This window comes from Halichoerus grypus, chromosome 14, assembly GCF_964656455.1.
Source record: "Halichoerus grypus chromosome 14, mHalGry1.hap1.1, whole genome shotgun sequence".
NCBI lineage: Eukaryota > Metazoa > Chordata > Mammalia > Carnivora > Phocidae > Halichoerus > Halichoerus grypus.
Genome location: NC_135725.1, coordinates 88,376,229 through 88,402,926, shown reverse-complemented (window position 1 = coordinate 88,402,926; position 26,698 = coordinate 88,376,229). Strand labels below are relative to the sequence as shown.

The 26,698-nt window shown below is 58.2% G+C and overlaps 1 protein-coding gene across 1 annotated transcript in view; it reads right to left on the bottom strand.

Annotated features, from left to right (window-relative positions):
- ASS1 (argininosuccinate synthase 1) overlaps positions 1 to 26,698 on the bottom strand; it is a 50,652-nt gene that overhangs the window by 12,466 nt on the left and 11,488 nt on the right. The window contains exons 5-12 of the mRNA XM_036117057.2: positions 25,597 to 25,785; positions 20,791 to 20,847; positions 18,591 to 18,665; positions 15,259 to 15,329; positions 14,669 to 14,699; positions 9,417 to 9,507; positions 6,522 to 6,606; positions 5,889 to 5,953 (exon numbers count right to left, since the gene is read on the bottom strand). Of these exons, the coding sequence (XP_035972950.1) occupies positions 5,889 to 5,953; positions 6,522 to 6,606; positions 9,417 to 9,507; positions 14,669 to 14,699; positions 15,259 to 15,329; positions 18,591 to 18,665; positions 20,791 to 20,847; positions 25,597 to 25,785 (664 nt within the window). The remainder of the gene's footprint in view (positions 1 to 5,888; positions 5,954 to 6,521; positions 6,607 to 9,416; positions 9,508 to 14,668; positions 14,700 to 15,258; positions 15,330 to 18,590; positions 18,666 to 20,790; positions 20,848 to 25,596; positions 25,786 to 26,698) is intronic.

Here is a 26,698-nt window from a genome sequence, read left to right as displayed (position 1 = left end):
GGAAGGAAGTGACTCGCCCAAGGTCAATGGGAGCAGCATCTGGATCTCCCTTCTCTGCTCCAGGTTGCTCCTCAGGTCCTTTAGCAAAGCGATCCTGTGCTTACCAGGGCATGGAAAGGAATGCAAATCTGGGGAGCCATGGCTGTGGCCGAGGAAGAAAAGCCTGGGCTCTCACCCTGGCTCCGAGGTGTTCCCAAGCAAAAAAGAGCCTCTCTGGGAGGTGAGTCTCTTATTGCAATCCCCTGATATCCTGGTCTCGGGGGTGTGTGTGTGGGGGGACATACTTGTCAAAGCCCCACCTGGAGACCAGGTGCTGATATAATTACAACATGCCCCGAAAGAGCCTGTCCCATTTCACTAGTGTGGCTCTTGGGCAATTCTGCCGTCCTGATCCAGTTGTGACCTTCTGGGAGCAAATGGCCTCCCCAGCAGGAAAAACACCAATGTCCCAAGTTCATGCACCAGCCCCAAGCCCTGGAGCCCTGGAGTCCCAGGGTGATGTTCAGGCCCTCGCTCGGCCTCCTTGTCTCTCTTGCAAACAGTTCAAACAGGCTCGATCATATGTTTCTACCGAGCGGCTGGGAGCCCCAAACCAGAAAGGCTGTTGGAGGCGGAGATGGATGGATGGCTGAGAAAAGCCAAGAGCATGAAAACGGGGAGTCATGGAAAACCTGCAAAAACTCAGCACAGAAGTCAGGGCTCCTCCTGGGGGGGCAGTAAGGGGCCACAAACAAGTGGCTTCTGATGGCCCCGGGCCACGGAGGAAGGCCCAGTGGTTCAGCCATCTGTTTACAAAGACGTTTGCAGAACATTGAGAAATGTCTGCCTCCACCACGGCAGACGTGACCACCATGTTAAAGGGCAAGTTTCAACTCTCCTAGAAACTTCATCTCCGGGAGTGCAGGAATTCCCCAGAGCTACCTAAAGCAAGACACACGGACAGAAACTTACTGGTCTTTCACCCTGGCACATACTAAGAGCTTGCTATTTAGCGAATTGGAGACAGGCCTTCTAATGATTAGTTTTGCTACATTTCGGAAAAACCCCGAAGCTTTCCAAGGCTCTCCGTATATTGGCACAGACAGTCTCCGAGAGTGGAACCCTCCTGCTTTCAGCTCCCGGGGAATCTGACCCCTTGCTTTTCTGTCTTCGGCTGGGCCAGGCACGGGGCACGGTCCAAGCTGTATTTGCAGGGCTGAGGCTGGGGACCAGAAGTCTCACGGAACAGACACCTTCAGAGTTCCCAGCTCAGTTTTGCTGTGTGACCTTGGCCTACCTCAGTCATCTTCTGAGCCCCAGGCAAAGTGCTCTTCATTCTCACTTCCACGGAGACCTGCCTGGATGGTAAGTACCTGGACACACTGTCACCCCCGTGTGGTGGGCATGCTGATGGCTTTGTCTCTTTAGAAGATCGGGGCCAGCTCCACAGCATCACTTCCCAGCAGCCCAGAGAAGGAACAACAATGGTTGTGTGCAGAGTGCCAGGAGGACACCTATACTTTCCAGCCAGCAAGAGCCACGACCTGCCCAAGGGCCACCCGCTGCTGGCCCACGCTAGCAGATCCCCAGGAAAGGAGCAGGGAGCGTCTGGTGGGCAGAGCTGCCCGCCCCTGCGCACTCAGAACCAGCCTCATGGCCGCCAACCCTCCCAGACGGCCGCAGGAGGCGCCGAGGGCTAGAAGAAAAGCCACAGCCCTCAAACACACTGCACAATTAATGTTCCTGCTCCTTTTCTTAGGTGTTAAAGTTAATTGTGACTGATCAAAAAGCTGTTTTCAGGTCGCTGCTGTCGTGTGTGTGTGTGTGTGTGCGCGTGTGTGTGTGTGTGCGTGCGTGTGAGCATTTGAAAGATCCACCCTCTCCTCCCCGCAGGGGTAGGGGGTACAGATGATTTCTGTGTATTCCTTCTGGGAAAAAAAAATGACTTAAAAAAAAAAACAGTGACAGAAACCTGATGCTAAAAGACTATGGATTTGGGGCTTTTGACAGTCGGCATACAAACCACTGCGCAAAAAGGAGGAGGAGATGACAGGTGAGTCTCGCTGTCGCGGTGGAAGAGACAACAGACATCTTCATAGTGACATGCACAGCGGCTCCGAGTGTCTATTTTCATCTCCCCGTGTTTACAGGAAAAAGACAGAGGTGTCAGTGGTTCTCTGCAGAGCAGCTTCAATCACACCATAATTACTGCCAAGGGGGGGATGGGGAAAAGGGCAAGGAGTTGGGGGGTGGGGGGGTGAGTGGACCAAGGAGGAAGAGGTGGGGACCAAAACATTGCTGCAGCTTAAATCCGTCTCCTCTGTTCCTGAGGCTGCCGGGTTAACCGGATGGTATGATTTGGCAGAACGGAGTGGGATCCGCCAATCCACTGGGGTCTGGGTCGGGGTGGGGTGGGCGTTAGGGCAGCTGGACCAGAGGCTCTGGTCCTTTGGGAAAGCAGTATCCAGAGGGAGATATCTGGAAAGGCCCGAGAAGGGAGGTTGGCTGGAGCCCAAGGGCTCCCCTCTTGGGTACCAGGGCCAAGGATGGAGGCGGTTGCCATGGTGATGGGGAGGTAAGTCATGGTGGGTCTCTAGCCATCCTCTATGTTCCTGGTGCCCTGCAGGCCCCAGCCCTGGGATCAGGGTGGGCCTCTGGGGGTACAGACATCTTTGTTTCATAGCTCTCCCTCTACTCTCCATCTGGAACATTCCATCTGAGCGGAGCCTCTGGGAGGCCTGGACAGGTGGGCAGGCAGGTGGGTAAATGGGCGGGCAGCCCTTGCTTCTTCTTAGCCAGAAAGTGGAGGAGTCAGGAGGAAGTGAGATAGGAGGGGAGAGTGGGAGACAGATGGGAAGGGTGGAGGAGAGGGACAGGGAGGGAAGAGGAGAAGCAGGCAATGAGGAGGAGGGGGAGGGAGTCCGCCGAGGGAAGAGGCAGCGGCAGGCAGAGGTGAGACCGGCAGGGACAGGGCTGGGAGCTAAGGAGAGAGCCAAGCTGGCTAGAGAAGGAGGGAGAAGGTGAGCAGAAGGACAGGCGCTGGCTCCTTCCCCGCTTCCCTCCTGCCTGCCCTGCCCCCCCTTCTCCTCCCCACTGATTTCATTTACTTCACTTAATTAGCCCCCCTCCAGAGTTAAAAAGATAATGTGATAATGACGATGTGAACAGCCACAATACAGCAAAAGCCACTCCATCTGCAGCTTCCCCAGCCCCCTGCCCCTCTGACCCCATGACCGCCCCAGACTCAGGGCACTAACACTGCCCAACTCCCTACCCAACTCCCCCCTGCTCCCCCCCCAAAAAAAACAAGCCCTTTAACGAATTTCAATTATGAGCTTTGTAAAATCAATACAAATGACATTTTCCCCTTGTACACGGAGGTACGGACAATAGCGTCTTCCTGCTCTGCCCTCAATATCATTGACAATTAACAGCTTCTCCCATTACTGTAGACTTAATAACAACCGTGGCGTGTGGACATCCCCAACACCCTCATTTATTGCCCCTGCTCATTCTTCCTCACGACGAATTACTCGGAGCGGAGACATAAAAACAGGACACCACCCTAAAATCATGAAGCAACCTTCCTCTCTCACGCCTCTGACCCAAGTAAGAAAACAGGCAAATTACAACTTCCAGAGGGAAGATCACCTAGTCTCGCGCCACCTTTGATAGTCGGAGCCACAGAGAGGGAAAGCAACGTGCTAAGGTCACACAGCAAGTTCTTGGGAGTCCGAATCCTGATTGTCTTCCCCAAAGACTGTACAACCCTCTGGCTAAATTCCACGCATGTAGGGACAGCCCCCCGCAGGTACACACAGAGTACCTGGGCGCCGTGAAGGCCATGCTCCGGGAACCACGGGTTAGAAGCCAAGGGGTCAGAGCTGACTGCTAATCTCAAGGCTCTGAACTTCAGGGGTGATGATGCCCCCCCAGTTCTGGGGAAAAGGTAGTAGTCTATCACCCAGAGCTCTCTGTATTTGGTCCACACAACAACCCATTTCACAGATGAAGAAGCTGAAGCTCTAGGAGGTTAAGTTGCTTTTCTAGTGGTGATGGGGCCAAGACGGGGGCTCACATCTGCCACCAGAGCCCAGACTCTCTACATGTGCCTCCCTCTGGCTCCAGGGGCCCAGCCCCCATCAGACCTAACGGGCCACCTGGGGTGCCCCCTACCTTCTCTCCTAATCTCCCAGAATGTTCCTGCTCCACCCTCTTTATTCCACATCTACCAGCTGAAGCCTAGTCTCCTGTCATGTCCTCCAGGAAGCCTTCTTGGCATAACCTCGTTCAGGCCTTTATCACCACCCCCTTCAGTTCATGTTTACTCGACCCTCCCTACCCAGCAGGATGGCATTTCAAGGAGTGACCTCAGGCCGGTCCTTACCTTGGAAGGCAATTCATTTTCACCACAAGTGCCAATCCTGGTCGGTTGGTAATAACTATCCGCAATTAGTGATGGCGCGGGAAGGGCAGCCAGCAGGTGCCACCAAGGACACTTCTGAGCCACACTGAGCTCCCAGACGCACAGGCTGCCTCTGACCTTTCAGCCTGCCCCTGGGGCCGCTGCCATTTATGGGGCACATCCCCTGCACCAGACCCCACTATCAAACATGGGCTGGAACTGGATCTACCCCACCCCAGAGTTCTAGCTCTTAGCCTCCACTCTGTGCCTCTCTGGGTCTGGGCATCAGTCCCGGCCTCGGTTTCCCCTTCTGTAAAATGAGGGTGCTGGTCTGTGGCTTGGTCCCCCAAGGTCCCCCCTTGGCCTGCCTTGCATGATTTACATTGTGTTGTCTCCCAAGGGCAGACTGAGACAAAGGGACATTTAATCAGATGTTAATACAGGTAAGAGGCAAAGGTTTAAGCCAGGACAAAAGGGAGCAGCTAATTAGTTATATTGTTCTGACAAGGCCTTCCCCAAGAGTTTCAATTAGGTTGCTTCTCGTCATAGTAGCTGTGTTGAGGAGGAAAAAAACAAGAAAAATCACAGGAAAGAGGCAAAGTGGCCCCACACCTTGTGAGACAAATCCAAACAGGTCAGAGCCGGAAGGATCTGACCTCCACCCCGGGGCCCACCACATCACACTTGGGGAAATGGGGCCCAGAGGTGACAAGTCAGGTAAGTGAGGACCCCTGCTTCCTGTCGCCCGGACCAGCACCCTGTTCTAAGGGTGCTAAATCTGGTGGCCATCAGCTCTCTGGATAGGAGATCCCCCTGGGGAAACTGAGTCCGGGAGGGGCGGGTGTGGTCTGATGACCCGGCGAGGGACCGACAGAAAACCACAGGGCTCTGGTTAATAAGAGAAGATAGAGGCACCTGCTTGGTTGGGGACCAAACCTCTCTTCACTCCCGGCCCTGCTGGAGGCGGCAACAGGCCTGGCAGCCTAGGGGAGGTGGCATCTGCTGCACACAGAGGCAGAGCCCCGGCCAGCCTGTGCCATGCTGGACCCCGGGCCAGGCCCTGGCCGGCTCCCCCCACCAGCACAGCCCACCGCGCCCACCCCCCGCGGGATTCCTGCCCTGTCGGGCCGGCCGCCTCCTCAAAGCCGCCTTTATGACTGTGAAATCGGCCCTGCGTGGTCGGCCTCCAAACCTGGCCGACCCGCCCGGGGCACAGGACAGCCTGACCTCCAGGCCTGTCCCCGGCCTCCCCTCTCCTCCGAGCCCCTCCTGGACCCCCAGGTTCCTCCTCGCGCTCTTGGGACAGCGCTTCTCATCATGCCCTTGAGAGTCAGTGGCAAAGGGCCCACTGTCCCCACCTCACAGGGGAGAAACTGAGTCCGGTGGGGGAAGGAACGTGTCCAAAGTCACCCACGTAGCAACACCCGAATGGGATGGGAATCTGAGGGGCCTCTGGGGTCTCTGGGAGCTGAGACACGCCCCCAAGGGCGGTGAGCAGACTCACCTCGGGACTTCATCCCAATGAAACGGTTCTCCACGATGTCAATGCGGCCCACGCCGTGCTTGCCCCTGTGGGGAGAACGGGTCCCTTAGAACCACATGCTGCCACAAGGAATCGAGTCAGACGCCACGCACCTGGCTGGGCTCTCAGCTGCAGGACTCCAGAGCCTACGCAGGGCATCAGGCACCATCCCAGGACCCAAGATGCAAAGGACCTTGGAGCCAGGTCACCTGCTTCAACTGCCCACTGTACAGGTGGGGAAACTGAGACCCAGAGAGGGAAAGGATTGCCAGGGTCACACAGGGAGTTGGCAACTTCTGTTGCCTCTGTCCTGGGGCCTTGCAGGGCACCAGCCCTACCCAGTGCTCATCTTTCCTGTTACCTGGGTCTCAGGTCTGGCAGAAAGCTCAGAAGCTCTATGGACTGTCCCTAGGGGCAGTAGACCCCCGGGGGTGGGGTGGGGGTGGTATTAACCTTCCAAGGCTGAAGGCCACCAGAGGCTCCCATCAGACCAGGAGACCCGGTGCCTGTGAGCCCCTGAGCCTCAGGCCCAGACACTGAGGCACAATGGCCCGCGACAGCGGTGGCCCGAGGGGGCGGTTTCCCAGGAGGCCGGGCCAGGCTGTGGGCACTCACGCGACTTCATTCAGGTACACGAAGAGCTCCAGGGACGTGCGGTGGGTGGTGCCGTCCTTGACGTTGGTCACCTTCACCGGGACCCCTAGGGCGGGAGGAGAGGGCAGTGGGCCTGCGGGGAGCTCGCCTGTGCCTGTCACCCCGCCCTCTCCCTCCGCCCGCAACGCCTTAAATGGATCTGACAGATATGGACTCCAAATGACTCTTTGAAAGGCCCTGTGCAGGTTGGGGCCTGCTGGAGGGGGAGAAGGGGCGAGAACGCCCCCCAGCATGAAAGGGAAAATGCAATAAAAACGCGCCCCCCACCCTCCCCATTCTCTCTGTCCCTTTTGCATTTAGGGGCTGTGAAATTGGAACCAGCCCTGAACTAATTGAATTTCACGCTCCACCATTGTCTTAGGCCGGGGCACCTTCTGTCCCACCAGCTCCCCAGGCCGCCTGGCCGAGGTGCGGCGGAGCTCGGGCTCGTGCGCGCGCCTGCATGCACACGCACGCACGCCCGCCCCCGCAGCCCCCTGCCACGTCTGAGGTCTGCCGGGTGGACCCCAGCGCCCCCCGCCGCCCCGCACCCCGGACGGCCGCAGCCCGCCGATGGCTGGGGTGAAGCGGTGCCCGCTCCCGCAGGCGAGGCGTCGGTGGATTCTGAGAAGTCGGGTCTCGGGTGGCAGGAGGGCAGGAGGGAGGCGGCCTGGCTCGGGGAGGGGAGGGCAGGGCCGAGTCAAGGGGGGTGGCAGGGAGGGGGGGCAGTGGGTGGGTTCAGGGTTGACTTTGAATAGCAAGGGGCACTTTCTCGAGCGGTGTGAAATGAGCAATAAATGTATTAGGGGGCTAACAAGAGAGCTGTAACAGTGACAAAGGAAAGCTGTTCAAAGTTGGCGGATAATCCCCCACCCATCTGCCCAGCTCATTACCATGTAGCCAGCGACCGGGTGCCAATCAGGTCTCAATAGCGGCTTTCGGGTCTTTATTAGCCAGGCGCCGCTTGGAGGGGCTTCCCTCAAGGCGCTGTCACCTCGCCATTCTTCACCCCCATTTCCAGGGGTTTTATAACTTGGTTGTAAATTGCTATTAAATGTAAGTCTGCCCAATAATGAACCTTAAGCCCCTCTCGCCACTGCCCCCCCTCTCCCCTCTCCCTTTCTCTCCCTCCCGGTCCTATTATGGCCGTGGACGGGGCCTGCCCCAGAGAGGGGCTGACATTGTTGGTGCTGCTGCCGGAGAAAGCCTCTTAGCCTTTAAAATAGTTAATAATTAGATTAAAACTTCAAATAAATTAACTAGAGGGTGAATGGGAGTAGTCGGGGACGGCTCCTCCCGTCTATTTTTTTTTTTTCCAGACGGTCCCCAAATCATTAAAATGGATCACGTTTCTTCTCCGGTTCAGCCCTTGGGGCTGCCCTATTTCTGGAGGAAAGGCTGCCAGAGCCTTGTGTCTGGGACCCCCGCTGCCTCCTGCCTGCCTCCCACCCTCACCCAGGCTCCCCCCCAAGCGGGGGGGGACCTGCCGGAGGTGCTGCCTGGGGCCATCCCGCCTGAAGATGCCCGGCACCTGCAGACCAGGCCCGGGTCAGACAGAGTGGGCACTCGGGGCTCCAGCTCCGTCAGGGGCCTCAGCCCATGGGCCCTTTGGTCCCCAAGTGGTGTGAAATTCAAGGGTTTGAATAGATGGGGGGAGCAATGGAGATGCCCACTTGCTTGGCCAGGCTCTCGGGAAAGGCCAGGAATATTCAAGCACTAATAGACTCTGTTTCCCCCCGCCCCCACCTCACTCTGCACACCCTACTTGACACCTGTGAGCATCATTTCCATGACCTATTTTAGGGGCAAGTGAGCCTGAGGCCCAGAGGGGTGAAGTTGGTTGTCAAGGTCATACCAGCATGAGTGAGGACAGGGATCTGCCCCTTCCCCATCCTCGGTCCCTGAGGTGCCCTGGGAGGGGCAGAGTCCCTCTCCCTCTGCTCTGGTCCAGCCGGGGCAGCCGCCTTGTGGATGGACTGTCCAGCCTCCTTGTCTAGGCTTGGGATGCCCTCACGCCCCATCTTGGATCCTCCAGCTCCTGCCTAGCACCACCTCCTCCAGGAAGCCTCCCTGATTTCTGCAGCTGCCAGGACAGGTCTTCTCCTTGGGTGCCCTGAGCCCTTACTCTGAGCCTGGTCCTGCCCCTCTCATCACCAGGCTCACCTTGCATTCCCCCCTGTCCTCCATGGCAAGAGGTGTGCCTGGTGCCAGGCTCAAGACTGGGCACTTGGGCCAGGCCAGCAAACATGTCTTGTTGATAGCAGCGAAGATAAGGAGATCAGGATACCCATCCACGGCCAAAGGGAGCAAAAGCACTGGCGGTTTTGAGTTCGGGGTAAAGGGGTGGGGTACAGCGTAGGACCAGCTGAGGCGTTAGCTGGGGGGTCAGAGGGGCCCCTGAGGCCGGCTCTCTACGACCCACCGTTTACTGAGCACCCCCTTGGCGCCAGGATCCTGTACAGGACGCATCCCTTACAGACCACATTCTACATCACGAGAATGCCAGGCAGCAGGTGCTTCTATCCCCAGTTTACCGAAGAGGACACTGAGGCCCACGAAAGCTGAGTGACTGTCCAAAGTCCCAAAGCCATGGCAAGTGACCACTTAGGGACTGGAATGCTCTCACTCCAGACCTGGTGCCCACGACCCCATGTGATGGGCAGCTGAGGATGCTTTCCTCTCAAATCTGGAGGCTTCTATGGACCACGCCATCCGGGGAAGGGGGTGGTTGGGAGCCCCTGAAGCCCCTGCCTGAGCTCTGGCTTCCAGAAACACAGGAGGGATGCAATGGGCTCGTGCCCAGGCTCCCAGGCAGAGGGGAGAGGAGCCAGGGCCCCAAGAGCCCACTCCCTCGAGTTCTGACAGGTGGGCACCTACCTTTCTTGAACTCGATCTCAAGGATGTCAGGGCTGTTGGGGGCTTTGGCGGGGTCCTGGGTCTTCGTGTAGAGGCCCGGAGGCGCTTGGTTCTGACAAAAGACAGAAAGAAGTTGGAGGATGGGGTGTCCAGAGCCAAGCCGTACCCTGCCAGTCCCCGCACACCCTGTGCCCCACCTCCCGCAGAGATCTGCACCCCTTCCCCAGAACCAGGGGCCTGTGGCACCTGCCGCCACCTGGCACAGACCCGTGGGCCTCCCAGCCCCCAGCCCGGAGCTGGCCTCGCTTGCCAGGGGCCTGGGAAACAAAGGGCTCGAGAAATCAGACAATTTTTCCCCTCAACTTGATCTCATCTTTTTCTTCGACGCCCCCACAGCTGGAGGTAGAATAGCAGCAGAGGAACAAGTCAGGCAAGAAAAGTGTGAGTTTGGAGGAGCGAGGCAGGAGCGGGCTTCCCGGGAGCGGGTGCTCGCTCTCCCAGGCGCGGAGAAATGGGGTTTATTCTGCACTGACCGCAAAGCTAATGACTGCACGTGACCCCAGCAGGTGCTCTGGCGAGCCGAGCCATCCCCGGGGTCCTCGAGGTTAATACTCACGGGGAGAAAAGAGAAGAGCAAAGCAAAAACCCATTTGAAAACACATCAACCTTTATGTATATTTTTCCCTGGGCGTGTTGGAAAATGGGCCTCTCGTCTTGATGTAGCGGGCAGAGGGGGCCACTGGCTGCCTGGGGCTCTCCAAAATCCCTCCTGGCTCCCGAAGCCCAAGGCCCTGGGCTCCCCGCCACCCCCCAGCTGCGCTCGGACCCTGGCCACCCAGGGGAAAAGGGGGGGGGACCTCTTGGCCTGACTGCTCTGGTCTCTCCTGTGGGCACCTCGGGGCCCAGCTGTTTCTACCTGGGACACCCCAGGACATGCCATTCTTAAATCTTTGCTTTTGAGACCCTGCGGACATTCACGTGTCACTTTCCATCTGCAGCTTCTTTTGGGTTCTCAGCAGCCCTGTTTGGTAAGAAGGTCAAGTGCTGTCACCCTATCTATAGATGAAGAAATACAGGTTGAGGGGGAGGGACTCCCCCACTCTCCACCGTGAGTTCTGTGCGGACCGGGACCTGGCACAGGGCAGGGAACCCCGAGGCCGGCCACAGATATGTGCTGGATTTTAGAGTGGTGGAAAATATCCTCCAAGCCAGGAAGTCAAATTCCCCAGCTGCGGGGCCTTGGCCAAGTTGCCTTGCTTCCTTGGGCCTGTTTTCCTCACCTGCAAAATGGGGAAAGGATACCTGCCCTTGACTTTCTTACACCTTAAGCATATAGATGGTTTTTATGGTTTTTACTGGACATGAACATTACCCAAGAAAATGCCAGGGCAGACGGGTGCGAGCCGTAACCTGCTCTGCAGGTGGGGACTACAGCTGGAACGGACTCCTGGTGGTGCCTGCCTCCCAGAAGGGCCCCCCGCCCCAGGAGGGGTGGCTTGCAGAAGTGCCTTGGATCCCTCACCTGTGGTCACTTTGCTTGTTGGCTCTATGTCCGGGTGACCAGCCATCCTGGTTCTCGCACCCCTAGGCACCCCTCAGCCCTGGGCAAGGGCAATGTTGGTCCTACTATAGCTCTACTCCTGAGCTCAGACGGGCCTGTGGTGGACCCGGCACCTCCAGAGTGCTGTGTGACGTGGGACCAGCAGCATCCCTTCATCTGTTTCATTTTTGGGGTGCGAATAAGGACCTACAACTGGCCTCAAAGACAGACTCAAACAGGGAGAGGGTCCTTAGGGACCCTACGCCCAAAGCCTCCACGGACCAGATGGAAAACCAAGGCCAAAGAAGTGGCTTGACCAAACCATGTTGCCTGTCCCCAGCAGTGTGGGAGCCCCACTGTGTGGGCACTCTGGACTCCCTGTTCCGTGCTCTTTCCATCACCCCCTGCTGTTTTCCAGCTGCTTTAGAAATCTACGGGCTGCTCAGCGCAAGGGCTTTGGCCAGAGACAGTCAGCATCATTAACGATGGGGACAGGCTTCGGGTGGTTTCGGAGAAATGCCCGGCTCCCCAGGCCCGGCTGGGTCCTGCCAACCACTGTATTCCTTGGGCATAGACAGGCCCGATGACCAACCATCCTTGGCCAAAAGGCAAAGTGAACCAGGGTTTGGGCCTCTGGGTGTCCAACGTGACTCCACGGCCCCTTTCCCCGCCTGCCGGGGTAGGGGGGGCCTTACCGGCCCCTAGCCCAGGATGAACTCAAAGCAGGGTTCCAGCGCTGAGAGTCCCCACTCCCTCACCCACGGCTCCTTCCTCCCACCTCCACCTGCGCTGCCTGACCTTCTCCCGCCACACTTCTCCACGAAGCCCCAAACGGAGGATGAGATGGCTTGCCCCTGGGAGGAGAGAGGAGGTGGGCAGACGCGCAGGGCGGGCGATCCGCACTCCACGGTGCAAGCCAGAGGCAGCTGGTGTGGTTTCCGACACCCTGACAGCGCCCATTAAATAAAATAACTAAATAGAAATAAAGTGACATTTGCTTTGCATTCCGAGGTGGCTGGGCGCCTGCCTTCTTTTTACTCTCCCTCCTAAAAGCCCAGTTCAAATGACAAATAGTTTGTTGCTGAGTATCAATACCATCTATTTATCCATCCCAGCGGGAGGGCTCACTTCCAATGTCATCTGGGGGGGGGGGCTGGGGGGGAGGGAAGAGAGGGAAGAAAAAAAGAGAGAGAAAGTGGGGAGTGGGTGGGGGGGGAGAGGACGAAAGAAAGCATGAAACAGGGCCGAGAAGGAGAAATTGGAAGCAAATGGCCCATGAACTAAACCATGATGTAGAGGCATGATCGATGCTGCAAATGGTTTATTCATCCATCAGATATGGCGGGCCGGCGACTGAATGAACTCTTTCACTGTGTGCCCTATGAAGTTAAAGCAAGTAAATTTCTATCTTTCTTCGCATTAGCTGCCTCATTGCCCTTCAATCAGCCCTCACGGAGGCAGAAAATGGCTCCACCATCTGCCTTCAGACCCTCCCTTCGGCAGGTCTCGGGGCTTTTTTTGGAGAGGGGGAGGGGGCACCAGTTCCCTTAAGCCCTGTCTCCCCATCTCCTCCCAAGGGGGCCAGGGCGGCGGGGGGGGGGTGGGGGGGGTGGGCGCAGGAGCTCTCTCTGCCTGGAGGGTAGCACCGGGCCCCTAGCGACTGTCTCCTTATCCCGGGGATCCGGAGCATGATGCCCACCATGCAGGGGGAGCCCCGGGATGCAAGGGAGGGTCCTGGAGTTTAGCCTGGGGGAGCCCCCTGACAAAGGAGGGCAGGCCCAGAAAGCCAGACCCTGGGTTCCTCAGCCTCACCCCCCACTTCTCAGTGGGAATGAGGTTTCCTCTCTCTCACACCCAGCCCAGCCTTCCCGGCCAGAGGAGACGGGTCCTGGGAGGATCTTGGCCCCTTCCTCCCCAAACAATCTTAGCCTGCCTGAGGAGGGAGAGAGGGACCCCTGGCTCCATCCAAGATTGAGGTGTAGGGATAGGCCAAGAGCTTTCTATGCTGCAGAAGGGAGGTGCTGTGGTTTCCCAGTGTGTGCATGAGGAATCAGAGGCTCAGAAGGTTGGGTAACTTGCCCAAGAGCGCACAGCAATAAGGGGCAGCGTCAGGACGCACACCCCTGTTTCTTATCTCGGGGTGACTGATGCATCAACCTTCCCACCTTGATCGGTGGCAGAATCCTTAAAAAGACACTCTTTAGCACTGACTCATCCATCCGCTGCCCTCATGAGCCAGGAGGCCGGAGGGAAAGGACCTGCCCGGGGGTCACAGAACCATCTGTACCCCCACCGCCGCCCCAGGGGCCGTGCCTCTGCTCCCCTAGTTCTGGTGAGAGTTCTACAGGCTGTTTGGAGGGGGGCAGAGGGGACAGCCTGCCCGTGCACAGCTCCGCGTCTGCCAGGCTCAGCCTCCCCCGCCCCCCTTGGTGCTGACTGACTGGCTAATTAGGGGTGGCTGGCCTGAGTGTCGTGGGGTCAGCAGAGCATGAACTGGAAAAACCTGTGGCCAGCAGGCAGCAGCCCCATGGGGCCATCAGCCCCCAGGGGGCAAGGGTGCGGGCTCTCTTGAGTGACACGGTTGGGCAGAGTGGGGTGTGGGTGGGGGTGGGCAGGGGGGGAAACCACAGAGGCAGGAGGGCCAGCTCCCCAGAGAGATATGGGGTGCCCTGGGGGTGAGTCACTTCTCTGGGCCTTGGTTTCTTGGTTTCCTCGCCCATAAAATGAGGACGCATACTGCCAGGAGCCAAGGAAAGTAGGCCAAGAAAATGCTAAACCGAGGCCTGGTCCCAGAACTGGTGGCTGGTAGTTGTTCTATTATCACCAACGCTGACCGGGAGGCCGGGTCCCTCCGGGAGCCATCCCAGGACCCCCGGGCAGGGCTCCAGCTCTCCCAGCCTCACCAACACCACCAGGGCATCCTCCCCTCCAGCTGGCCTTCTTGGATCCCCCAGGCCCAGCTGCCCAAGCACACCCCCCTCCCCAACAGCACACTTCTTCCCTAACGTCAGACAAGCAGCCCACCCCACCCCCAAACCAGCCAAGCCAGGGAATGGAGACACATTCCCTCAGGGACAAAGAGATTTTTCTCTTCCCAGGATAGATTTCGTCCTGCCGCACCCCCTCACCCCCCATCTCCCACGGTGGCAGGGGGAGATACAAAGAGAAACCCCCCAGGGAGAGAAACCCTAAACTTCAAACAGGGCCGAGGCCCAGCCTGGCCAGTCTTGGAGGCTGGGGACAGGGGATCAGGGCGGCCTGCCTCGGGCGGGTGTGGAGCACAAACCCAGACAAATGGGTCCTGAGGCTCTAATCTGTGCCACCCCCCCCACCCCACCCCATTGCGGCAGCATCGGCCTGAGAGCTGGTGGGCACAGGCTGGGCCCTCCCACAAGTGTCTCATCTGCCTAATTGCTTCTTTATTGTCTTACAATCACACACTCTCTCCATGCTGCCCTGAAATATTTCCTTCCCCTATTCATCCCAGCGGCAATTAGAAAAAGAGTGCGGTGGGGGCGGGGGGGTGTCTCAAAATGCAGCAGCATGGAGTAGGCAGGCGGAGGGGGGCCCGGCGGGGAGGATGGGGGACACAGGCAGGGCTCAGCCCCAGGCCCACACCCGGCCCCCGTGAAATTTCAAATTAGGCTACAATCACATCAGACAGCATCGGCACGGAGTAGCTACCACCAAAGACGGGCAGCCGGTTCACAGGAGACTGGGGGGGGCGGATTACCTTGGGGTTCTCCAGGATTCCAGCTTCATAGCTGCAGGGGGAGAGGGAGGACAGGGGATCAGGTGGGGAGGGGCAGAGAGACACCCTCCCCCCCAACACGAGTCTGGTCTTCCCTTTTTTCTCTGCCCAAGCAGCTGCTGCCAACCCCGTCTGGAACATTCTGGGCCCACCACAGTTGGCTGTGGGAGCTGCAGTTTGCAAGAAAGAGCCTGGGACATTACCCTCCATCTTCTGGGGCACAGCCCCCGGGCTTCACATCTGGCGGGGGACTTCACACATGCTGTTCTCCCTGCTTTAAACACATTCTGCCCCCTGCACCTCGGCCAGTCAGTCCCTCCTCATCCTTGAAGTTTATATCTCAAATGTCACTTCCTATGAGAAGCCCTCCCGGATACCCAGCCAAGGCCAGGTGCCTATTATCTCACCCCCTGCCCCCTGGGAGCCCTGCAGCGAGCGAGCGAGCAGCGGCTGGGTGAGGGGTGGGGGCGGGGACCACCACCAAGGCTACATCTGCTCTGCGGAGGCAGATGCTCCCGGAGGTGGGGCAGGGCAGCGCACAGTGGGACGCACAGGTGGGACGTCTTGCTTACCTGATGTGCATGAGGTTCTCGTCCATGCTCCACGGGTTCTTGGGGGTGACCGGGATGGGGATTCCGTGTTGCTGTGGGTGAGAAGTGACACGGGGCCGGCGTGAGGCAGCTTGAAGTTGGCCTGAGGGTCAGGCCCAGCTGCCTTGGTTTTCTTACAAGGCTGTGGACGTCCCCAAACTCTGGTCCTCATGCAGTGAAGACCGCCCCCCCCCCCCCGGTGTCCTTCCCCTCCCCACACCCCCGGCTGCCTGGGGAATGAGTGAGGACTCCATTACTAGACATGCCCATGCAGAAACTACAAGATTGTGTGTCTGAGATGTCATGGGGTGGATACGGACCTTGGGGTTCCTTCCAGAAGATTCTTCAAATCTATACTTCACAGGCCCTGAAGCACTAGAACGTGCCAAGCAGTGTGCCAGAGGCTTCCCACTTGCTGACCCCCCTCTGCAACCCTATAAGCTGGGGGCAGCAAGGGTCCAAACTCCCACTGTAGGTCTCAACCAAGGCATCTGCGCCCACCCGGTACTTAATGTTGCCCCAGGGGAGGGGCTTCTAGCTCTTGGCACCTGTTTATGGTATCCACCTGGCACGTTCTGGGAGCCACCCCTCTCCCCCTGCCTGGCACAATCACCATGCACATCACTCTGCAACCCTCTAAAGAGCATCCCGGGTACATCCCGTACCCCCCTCCATCCTCTCCTAGTGGTTCTAATTATGTCTTGTCTCCCAAATGCTTCCATTGTTGAAGGAGAAAACTCATCCCAACCGAGACCCTGGGTCTGAAGGCTGTTGGCGATCACTCTGAAGGCCCACCTCACTCAGCCTTTTGGATTAAGGACAAGGCTGACCCCTTAGCCACCCCACGCTGCCGTGGCTTGACACCTGGTTGGAATCCAACACACACATTACATTCTGCTTTCCCCTCCCCTTGCTTATGGGGCACAGAGGCAGCTAAGTGGCCCAGCCAGGCCCCTGTGAGGCAGTGAGACCCGACACTTTGCTTCCCAAGCCCCTTTTAGCACCTTGCCCCCCCTCCCCGCGGTCCCAGAACCTGGCCAGCCCCGGTCCCTGTAGCCCCCACCAGCATCACCCCATCTCTCCCGATGGGGTTACCCTCATCTGCACTCAGTCCCACTACGGGAGGAGTCCAGCCTCCTCCAGGTTTTCTTTATTACCACCTTAAAATTTCAAAATAAATGAAGATAAAACCCTCCAGCTGTTTTTTTTAAGTTTTACCAGGGGAATTGCTTTAAAAGACAGTCCATATCTATTCTAGGCTTTGCATACTCTTCATTTTAAACCACATGGGCAAACAGGAACACCTCATTTAGAGGGTGCTCAATGTTGGGGGGCCACTCGCCTCCCCCCAGAGTTGCCGAGCATCAAATGTACATGCTGCCCTTGGGCTCCCTCCAGGTAGAGGGGGCCAGGTGTGAGGACCAGGACCCCCTGCAGGAGCAGGAACCCCACCCCACCCCCCCTCCCCCGGCTGGGGGCCGAGAGAGCCAGCAGATGGGTTCCCTGCAGCCTTTGTTTTGGGGAGGGGTTTGGAAACACTTTTGCCTTCTTTCCCACTGGCCTCCGTGGTCGTGGTGGGAACAAGGAGAGGAGAAAGGGAGGGAAGGCTGGAGGACAGGATGGGCAGCCCTTCCTCAGTAGGGAGAGACACACACATATGCCAAAAATAGCAGTCCCTTGACCAAAGAGATTTTTATCCCCCCGGCCCCCCAAGAAACTCTTACTGCAACTGAGGACAGAAAACAAAACCACCTTCCACAAGTACACAGGCAACCACCCTGCTTTCCAGCCCCCTTCCTTGTACGCTGGCCTTTTAAAAGAAATTGATTATGGTGAGATGCTAACGACGGATGATGACTGGGGTGGGGGGCTGCGGAAAGTGGAGTGAATGTGTGTTTGTGGGTCTCCTACCGCACCTTTTGGCCTTGGCAACTTACAGGTCTTGAAAGCAGGGGGTTTTCAAAGTGCCATTGATTTTTTTCTTGTCTGAATCAGCTGCCTGGCTCTGCATTTTGGACAAAGCCCGGTTGCTGCTCAGTTATTCTGGTCATTTCCTGGGTGCAGAAACGCGGCCTCCCTCCTCGAATGTGCTCAGATTCCCCGGAGCTCAATGCAGATACCAGCCGCCCAGGGAGGCTCCGAGGCCTGGGGCCCCCCAGACTCCTTTCCTCGCGGAGCTTTCCTGTTCCAAGGTTACTGGGGACAGAAGGTCCGTGAAGGGACTTCTCCCCCCAAATCTGGGAAGGAGGGCCAACAACACTCCTGAAATTCATCTTTGTTGGGAAAACCAGGAGTCGCTTTTGTTTGGGGCTTAACAGAAATGAAGGGCAAGGCACGGGTCACCCTGGCCTTCTCTTGAACCAGGACCACAGTCGTGAGAATGGAGACGGGGTGGGGGGGTTCCAATTCATTATACTTAAAGATGAAACGTGCTCCATATTCTGTATTGAGGAGACGAAGGGGGGTGGGAAGGCTCGTCAACCTCGGTTCTCTTAATAGCTCTGCTATTTGACAATTTGTTTGGCAACATATGGGCTTGCTCTTGTAAACTCCCCTCTTAATAATAAAACAACAGATGGTTCAGGAGATCTTTCCTCTGAGCCCTCCAGGTCTTAATGGGATGCTGGCGGCAGGGGCAAAGCTGTGTCCCTGCCGTGTCCCCTACCACGCGGCACCTTGGCTGCTGGAAGAGCTCACAGCCAGCCCCAGTGACTGCTATTTAAAACCCGAGCAATTTTCTGGTGTGTGCACCAAGTTGCTTCCCCGCCCCCCCCAACGTGTCTGATTGATTGAGGCTGTTTGTCAAGGGCTGCCATCAAGTCGCTAAAAAGAAAGGTACCCCGGGGAGAGGCTAAGGATCTTGATGCAAAACTTCTAATATGTTTTATTGCAACTTGTACTTCAAAAGGGCTGGCTCGACAAAAGCCTTTGTCTGCCACTGCCCCTCGGAGCGCCTACCTGCTCCTGGCAAAGCACCGGGGACAATGAGCAGCCAGGTAATTGTGGGCCAGAGAGCACCTCCCTCACACCTCCCACAGAGGTGGCAGGAGAACGGGAGGCAGACTGAGGACTCTCCGTGGAGATGCCCAGCCCAAGCAGTGACCGCGCCTCTGTGGGGCCGGCCCCCTGGGGACAGGTGCCACCTGGGGGGGGGGTCAGCTGGGGCAGAGATTTGGTCCTCTCCCCTACCGCCCCCCCGGAATGGGGATCAGCCCCAGCCTGGTGCTGCTGATCCAGGTCAGCCCCTCCAGAGGGATATGCCCCCAGGGGGCAGCAGGCAAGGGCTGGGGGTGTTAGGGGACACTCAGCCATACCTTCGCATACTCCATCAGATCATTGCGGCCCTGGAACCGATTGTAGAACTCGGGCATCCTCCAGGGGGCGATGACCTGGGCGTGGAGCAAGGAGTCAGATGCGGGAGAGCCCGGATCTTGGCTTCTGCTGGCCCTTCCGATGCAGAGCTGGCCCCTCTGTTAAGGGGCCCGGGACTCCCACTGCTCACCTGGAGTCTCTTGTTGCAACCTCCCCAGAGAGGACACAGTCCACGTTGGGTGGGCAGAGGTGCCCCATTAGGCAGGGGAAGGACAGGACCTGCTACACTGGGGGTGGCTGTGTAGAGGCCTGGGCTCCATGGCATGTCCCCTGGTTGGGTCCCTGCCCTTCTAGGCTTCAGTCTCTCTGAGACTTGAGGGTTCGACCTAGACAGGCCTCGTATTTCTTGCTAGCAGAGGGCTAGCACACCCGCCCCTACCCCCTGGTGACTCAGGGAGGATTCACGCTGCTGCAGACGCCCAGCCGGGCCCTGCTCCAGGACAGTGGGGCCCAGAGACAACGGACAGTGCTCTCAACCCATTTCTCTTGCTTTCCCTCCTCCTGATCCCCAGAGCTGCTCTGCGTGGGGAAGGGAGGGGAGTCGGAGCCTGACTGGGGGGACTGAGCTCGTTTCACAGGGGCTCCATCAGCCTAGAGGTGGAAAGCAGGTCCCCAGGAAGAGCCCCCACCCAGCCCTGGAGCCAGCGGGGCCCTGCCTCTGTGGGTAAGCTCTCCCGGGGCCCCCGCCTTAGAATGAGCAGCCCCTGGAGCAGGCCTGGCCCTGGGAGCTCCCAGAGACCAGCTGTGGCCCTCACCCCTGTTCCCTTGGCTCGGCCTCTGTGGACAAAGATTCAGAAACCGGACACCTGGCCCCCCAAGCTACTGTGGGAACCTAGAGAGTGGGGGTCAGGAGAAAGCCCCCGTGGCCACCAGCCTGCAGCGGGCCAGCTAGCAGCCACTGGGAGAGGGCTTCTTAGCTGCCCAGTGTTTGGGGTCAGAATGGATCATTGGAGCTCGTCACCTCCAGGCCACCCCCACCCAGCAAGCAGCTGCTGGCCGGTTAAAGGGACGGAGAAAGATGTTCCACTTAAAAAAAAGAAAGAAAAAAGGAACCCCCTGAGGGCCCTGTCAGAGCTTAGGAGGAGGCACATCTTCTGCAGCCTGAGCCCCAGGTGACCTCTAAGGAGCTCAGACCTAGGCCGGTGCTGTCCAGTCCGGCGGCCAGAAGCCACCTATGGGCCCCGAGGCCTGAGACGTGGCCGGTGCCAACTGAGATGGGCTGCCGTGGCAAAGCACACACGGATCTCGAAGACTTCATACAAAGGATGGAACACATCTCATGAGGAAGGTTTTCGCATCCATGACAGGCTGAATGATACCATTTGGGTACACAGGGTTCCATAAAATACATATTAAAATAATGTCACCTGTTGCTTTTTATCTCGTTTTTTTTGTTTGTTTGTTTGTTTTAACAGGGCCACTAGAAAAATCTAAATCACCCATAGGGCTCACATTGGTTACACACTACAGCTCTGTATGCCTGGAGCCTGGCCCAGGGCCTGCACTGAATGGGCACCTGGTGCATACTGAATGAAGGAGTGGATGGACAGACAGAGGGACACAAGCCCAGGGCCAAGGCCAGCCTGCAGGGGGCAGGGGTGGCTGTGGCCGGCTGGACAGTTGTGATGTGGGCTGTCACGCCTGGGTGACAGGCCACGGACAGGGGTGGCTGATTCCCCCAGATCCTGGTGATTCCCATCCCAGGAAAGGGCTCCAGGATGCTGGGGCTCAGGCAGCCAGAGCAGAGCCAGGGCCTTAGCTGGGTGGCCCCGACCAGGGTTGGGTGGGCTATGAGCACCCCAGAAATAGCGCAGCAATGTCCCAGCCTGCACGCAAGAAGCCAGACCTGGGAACACCGAGGACAGTGGCCAAAGGGCGGCCACGTCTTTCTGTCCCACGCCCCTGTCTACCCAGGCCCCTGGCAGCACCTCTGGGAAGGGCTAGTGGTCAGAGAGAGTGCTGTGCCCTGCATCTGGCATGAGCCCACGGTCTCTCCACGAGCAAGAGGGGCACCACCCACCGGGAGACTCAGGTGCACTCTGTCCCTGTCCGTGGAAACTCCCAGAACTCCATACCCTGCCCTCCCCCCACCCAGGGACCTTGGCTCCCAGCACCCACCCCGAGGGGAGGGCAGCATCTTACCTTAATCTGAGGGGCCAGTGAATAGCAGGTGAGCTCAAACCGGACCTGGTCGTTTCCCTGGAACAAGGAACAGGGGGTGGTCGGGAGCCGTAGGACAGGGGCGGGGGACAGGAGCAGCGCCTCACGACTGCTGACCACCTGCCTGGAGGAGCCGGGCGGGCTGGGTGCTCGGGTGTGTGCGGGACAGGACGCTCGTGTGCCCGGCGGTGAACGCCACGACTTCTGTGCGCGGCGTGCTGTGATGTGCGCGAGGGGGCGCGTGGGGGGCGTAGGGTGTGCACGTGTATGGGTGGGCATGCGGCAGGACGGGGACGCACACGTTTGGGGACATGGCAGGGCACGCACCCGTCTTGTCACGTATGTGCACACTTCGGGGGGCGCTCACGCGTGTGTGAGGCTGGGGGTCTGGCCCTGCCGAGATCCCGGTCCTTCTCTAGGCAGCCCCCAGCTGCCCACACCTCGGCCTCTTCCTCCAGTTTTCCTCCCTGTCTGGCCTCATCCGCCCCAATCCAGGGACTGAGTCCGGGGCTCGGGCTCCATGGTGCTTGGACTCCTCATATCCATAAAATTGGGAAGCCTGTTGCCTCGGTGAGCCTCAGTTTCCCCATCTACAATCGCCACTTGGCAGGGAATGGGTGGGCCACTGAGGGCCCTTTGCTCCTCGGCTCCGCTCTGTACAGGACTGGCCACGCTGGAATCTTCAGGGACTAGTCAAGGGCCCCCGGCCCCCACCAGCCCGCGAGGGATGCCCAGCCTCTCTGCGCCCGCGTCGTCCACTGTGCAGTGGAGACTCGTCCGACCCCCCGGCGCGCAGACGACACGGAGGAGGGAGAGGGGGCCGCAGACCCGGTGGCTGTCAGGGACCCGCCTGCTTCCCATCAGCTCGGCCCCCGGACGGGGCGCTTAAGCTGTGGAAATAACAGAGGGACCTTCCGCCTACTGTGAAAACTGCACGGGCCCAGCGAGGCGGCGGCGGGAATGACATGTTATTTTCCAGAGTCTCGTCAGGTGGTGCGGAAATGCAGGTCTCGGCCCCTCTGGGTGGCGGAGCCAGGAGCCCGGGGGCTGAGGCTGCCCCCCGTCCCGTGCCTCTCGGGGCCATGAGCTGCGCCAAACCCGTCACCCCACTCGCCCGCCGACCCAGCCCTGTCGTGAGCACCCACTGTGCGCTCGCGGTCACAGGGGTGAGCCACCTGGGGCCAGTGGGGTATTTCCCCCTGCTTCGCTGACGATGAAAGCGAGGCTCAGAGAAGTGATGTCGCTTGCCCGGGGTCACACATCCAACAGACATTTCTGTCCTAAGAGCTCATATTCAGGTGACCGGTCTGAGCCCCAGACTTAAACTCATTGAAGCCTTACAGCTGACAGCAGCCCCCAGAAGCAGGTTCTATTATTATCCCCACCTTACAGGTGGGGAAACTGAGGCACAGCCGGTAAACGTGCCCAAGGACCCCGTGGCCAGCCCACTTCCTGGAGCAGCTACAATAAATGGTAGATCCATTTTAGATTTGTAAAGCACATGGTATTGCCTATCCTGGTGAGTTTTCCCCATGGCCTCATGTTCCCCTACAGGCCTGCTGGGCTGGTGTCTGCCCATTCAGACCCACATGGGGACACCCATCTGTTCCAGAGTCAGAGACCCTCCCAGAAGCCAAACGGCCTCCCTTGGTTCAAACTCTGTCCCAGATTAAGAGCCACGGTGGGTCCAGTCCTTCCTCCCCCTAACCCCAGGACCCTCTGCAACCAGGGCAGCTCCCCGGAGCAGGAGAGGGGGGGATAGCTATCCTCCACATCATGTGTGTCCCCGTGCTGATCCACGTGCAGGCGTGTGTAAGTGTGGGTGCAGCGCCCACGGGGACCGCAGGGGCTGGGGTGGGGGGTGGTCTGCCCATCTGTTCCTGGGCCAGTCATACAGCTGGCGCCGTTTACAAAACTGCTCCCCATACCCCTGCCAGAGTCTGGCTCAGATTTCCAGGCCCTTCCTCCAAAACTAGGGGGAGGAGGCCCTGGAAGGGCCACCCCAGCTTCTGCACAGCTCTCTGGTAGGGAGGGAACAGGGCGGGGCATGGAGGGTGGACCCCAGCTCGAGCTCTGTAGCAGGTGCTGCCCTGTTGGGTCCTGGGAGGGATGCTGCCTCCCACCTCCAGGCCTTTGCAAGGGCTGTTCCTGCGGCCTGGGGTGCTCTTCCCCTTTGGGGTTCTGGGGTTCTGAAAAGAACACCCTTTCCGGAGGTTCTGTGGCCTCCAAGACTATGGAAGGGTACAGTGCTACCCTGGATCTCCATCTCTTCTGGGGTTGATGGGCAAGGCTTAGTCCCGTGCCTTAGTTTCCCCTATTTACAGAAACTGGGGAAGCCCCCCAACGTCTCTGAAGACAATTTCCTAGAACTGAGGGGTGTGAATAGGGAGAACTGGCTAACTCTTGCCCCGCCCCGTGGTCCACTCCCTGCTGGGTCAGGGCTCCTAAGTCCCTGGGTGCCTCCCCTAGCCCATCCTGTACCAGCGAGCCCATGCATGGAGGAGGGCCAGTGCTGGATAAATATGCAGGGAGTGAATGAATGAACACACGCATGAATGCAACCTCTGGGAGGCTGGAACAAGGGCCCCTGGGCCCTGGTTGCCCCCATCGGTGACTCAGAAGCCAGTAGCTGGGAGAGCCCAGTGGCTGAGTTTCCACATGGCCACAGCCTCAGGACTGGCCACGCTGGAATCTTCACATCAGTGGGGGGAGCCCCTGCGGTCTGCTAATGACCCAGCTTTCTCTGCACCGTGACCCCCTTGCAGAAAACTGCGAAGTGGTCCTCTGGTATCTCTCTGGGCTTGCCAGCCCGACCCCACCGACCTGGGTTCTTCCATGTGGGACCACAAGCCTCCCGCCCTTGCTCTGGAAGTCCACCTCCTGAAATGTAAAGTCACGGACGCCCGCCCCCAGCCCACCAGGCCACAAGCCACGGCAGGCCACCAGCCCCTCTCCCCCCACCTTCTTGCCTCAAACAGCATTTCTCTGGACCCCGCCCCAGGCCTGCCTGGTTCTCCCTATTCACACCCCTCAGTTCTAGGAAATTGTCTTCAGAGACGTTGGGGGGCTTCCCCAGTTTCTGTAAATAGGGGAAACTAAGGCACGGGACTAAGCCTTGCCCATCAACCCCAGAAGAGATGGAGATCCAGGGTAGCACTGTACCCCTCCCCTCCCATGGCCTTCCAACCTCTAGTCTTGGAGGCCACAGAACCTCAGGAAAGGGTGTTCTTTTCAGAACCCCAGTCCTGCGGACCCTGGTAGGGACCAGAGGACCCTGGGGGGTGGTGGCCTTTCCAGATGCTTTTCTTGAGGGTAAGCAACCCAAGGCCTCAAATCCAAGCCTCTGGTGCCCTCTTGTGGCCAAATGGAGCCACAACTGCAGGTGGCTACTCTCAGTTTCAGTGGGGCTAGTGTTGGGGGGTCTGTCTCCCCAGAGCCTTGAATCTCCCAAGCCAGGGCCAGACCCACCACATGCACACGTTCACTCCACAAGCCCTGAATGCCACCTATCCTCAGTCCTGGGGCTACCACTGGAGGGACCCTCTCCGGGCAGGAGCCCTTCCAGAATCCTGATCTGGCCTCAGCTTAAACATCTCCTGGAATAGGGAGCTCACTGCTCAGCCCATTTCAATACAGGCAGATGAGATGGCTGGGAAGCTTCTTTATTCTGCACTCACATTTGTTCTCATTGACCTTCTTCTGCCCACAGGAGCCCCCAGTATAGGTCTGATCATCAGATGAATAGGGCACTCCCCTCCAGTCTCAAGTGAATCATTCCCTGCATGCCAGGCCCCTGCCAAGAACTTATGCAATTATCTTACTCATTGCTCCCAAACTGCACCATCCACTCAGGGGCTGGAAGTCGGGGGTGTATCACGGGTTGAGTTGTGTCCCCCACAGAAGAGAAATTGAAGCCCCAGCTCCCAGTACCTGAGAATGTGGCCTTATTTGGAAATAGGGTCTTTATAGAGTGATGGAGTTAGGTTGAGGTCACTAGAGTGGGCGCTAATCCCCATATCACTGGTGTTCTTATAAAAGGGAGGAATTTGGACACAGAACCAGAGGGCAGAAGAAGGACGATACACAGGGCGAAGACAGCCATGTGCTTGTGGAACACCAGAGTGTCGCATCTACAAGGGCATAGTCGTCCCTACAGAAGCCCGGAGAGGCCCGGAATGACGCCTTCCTAGCCCCTTCAGAGGGTGCGCGGCCCTGCCCACACCTGGGCCCCAGAACTGTGAGAAAACCCATCTCCCTGGCTGGAGCCGCCCCCTGTGTGGTGCTGGGGTGTGGCAGGCCTGGCACGTTAAGACAGGGCTCCCCCTGCCCCCTCCCCTGTTTTTGCAAATGAAGAATCCGAGGCTGGGGGAGGGGAAGGGCCTCCCCAAGGGCCACACAGCTGGGATCAACCCCTCTTTGCTAACTCGGGGTTTCCGACCCTTTCCACTACATCTCATGGTAACCTGTGCTCTGTGACGTGGCCCGGTGGTGGATGTCCCTGAGCCTCCATGTCAAGTCTGCCAACCCGCTCCCACTGGAGGCAGAACCCGCCACGGAACCCACAGCACACAGCCGTTACCACTCCCAGATTCCTGCTCCTACGGCTCTTATTCCTCCTGCTCAGACTGGACTGGCAGTGGCCGCTGCACGCCTGACTCTCCGGGGGGCAAAGCATGCAACTGCTCAAGGGCTGTGGGCCGCCCTGGCTGCCTGAGTCCCCTTGGCAGGTTCCCCTGCCCCCTCCTCCCCTGCCCTGCCCTCCCCAGCACCATCCATCTGTTGCCTCACCTTTCCCGTCGCGCCGTGAGACACATACTTGGCTCCCTCCCGCTGGGCAATCTCCACTTGTTTGCGGGCGATGCAGGGCCTGGCCAGAGAGGTGCCCAGGAGGTAGCGGTCCTCGTACAGCGCGCTGGACTGGATGGCGGGCCAGATGAACTCCTCCACAAACTCCTTGCTGACGTCCTCAATGAATACCTACAGGGAGAGGAGCCCATGGGAGGGAGGCTTGGCAAGGACGGGGCCCAGCCAGAGGACAGAGCCCCAGGGGCCTCTGATGGCCTGCATCTACAGCAGACACTACTAATGGATCCTGTAGTAGACATCTTCAATCAGTCCTAGCATACAATACCATTACTCCCCTCCTGCACTCATGGCAGACATGGCTAATCAATCCTGATCTCCATCTAGCTGAAACTGGATGTGGTTCTTAAGTTCCTCCCAGCACAGCATTCTGGGCTGGAGAGGAAACTTATCACCAAAGATCTAGAGCAGTCGATAGTAGACGGTAATCCACAAAGCTCTCAACCGGGGATGATTTTGTCCCCCAGGGTAGTGGCAATATCTGGAGATATTTTTGGTTGTCACAACTGGTGGGTTGGGGGAGAGGGATTCTGGTGTCTCATGGGTAAAGGCCAGGGATGCTGCTAAACATCCCACATTGCTCAGGACAGCCAGTCACATGCCAATAGTGCCAAAATTGAGAAGCCCTGATCTAGAGGAATGGTTCTCAAAATGTAGACCTCTGGACATCCTCAAGATGTCAGGGAGACTGAGCAAAACGATTTTTTATAGTGATCCTAAGGTGTTATTTGCCTTTTTCACCAGGTTGACATTCACACCGAATTTGCAAAAGCAATGATGGGTCAGCACAAATCAGGGCAGAGACGGCCACTGTGTTCCTAACGTCTCCCTTCTACAGTGACAATTTCACCCGAGAAGAAGCTGTCTTGAAGCCATAAAAATGATGACTTTGTTGCATCTCCAGCACAGAAGGAGAAATACACACGAAACACTTCTGTTGCATTCTAAAGCGAGTTACAAGCTGAACTAGCCACTTTTTTCATAGAACATCGTTTTTACTTGAAAGAATGACTGACAAATTATGGTC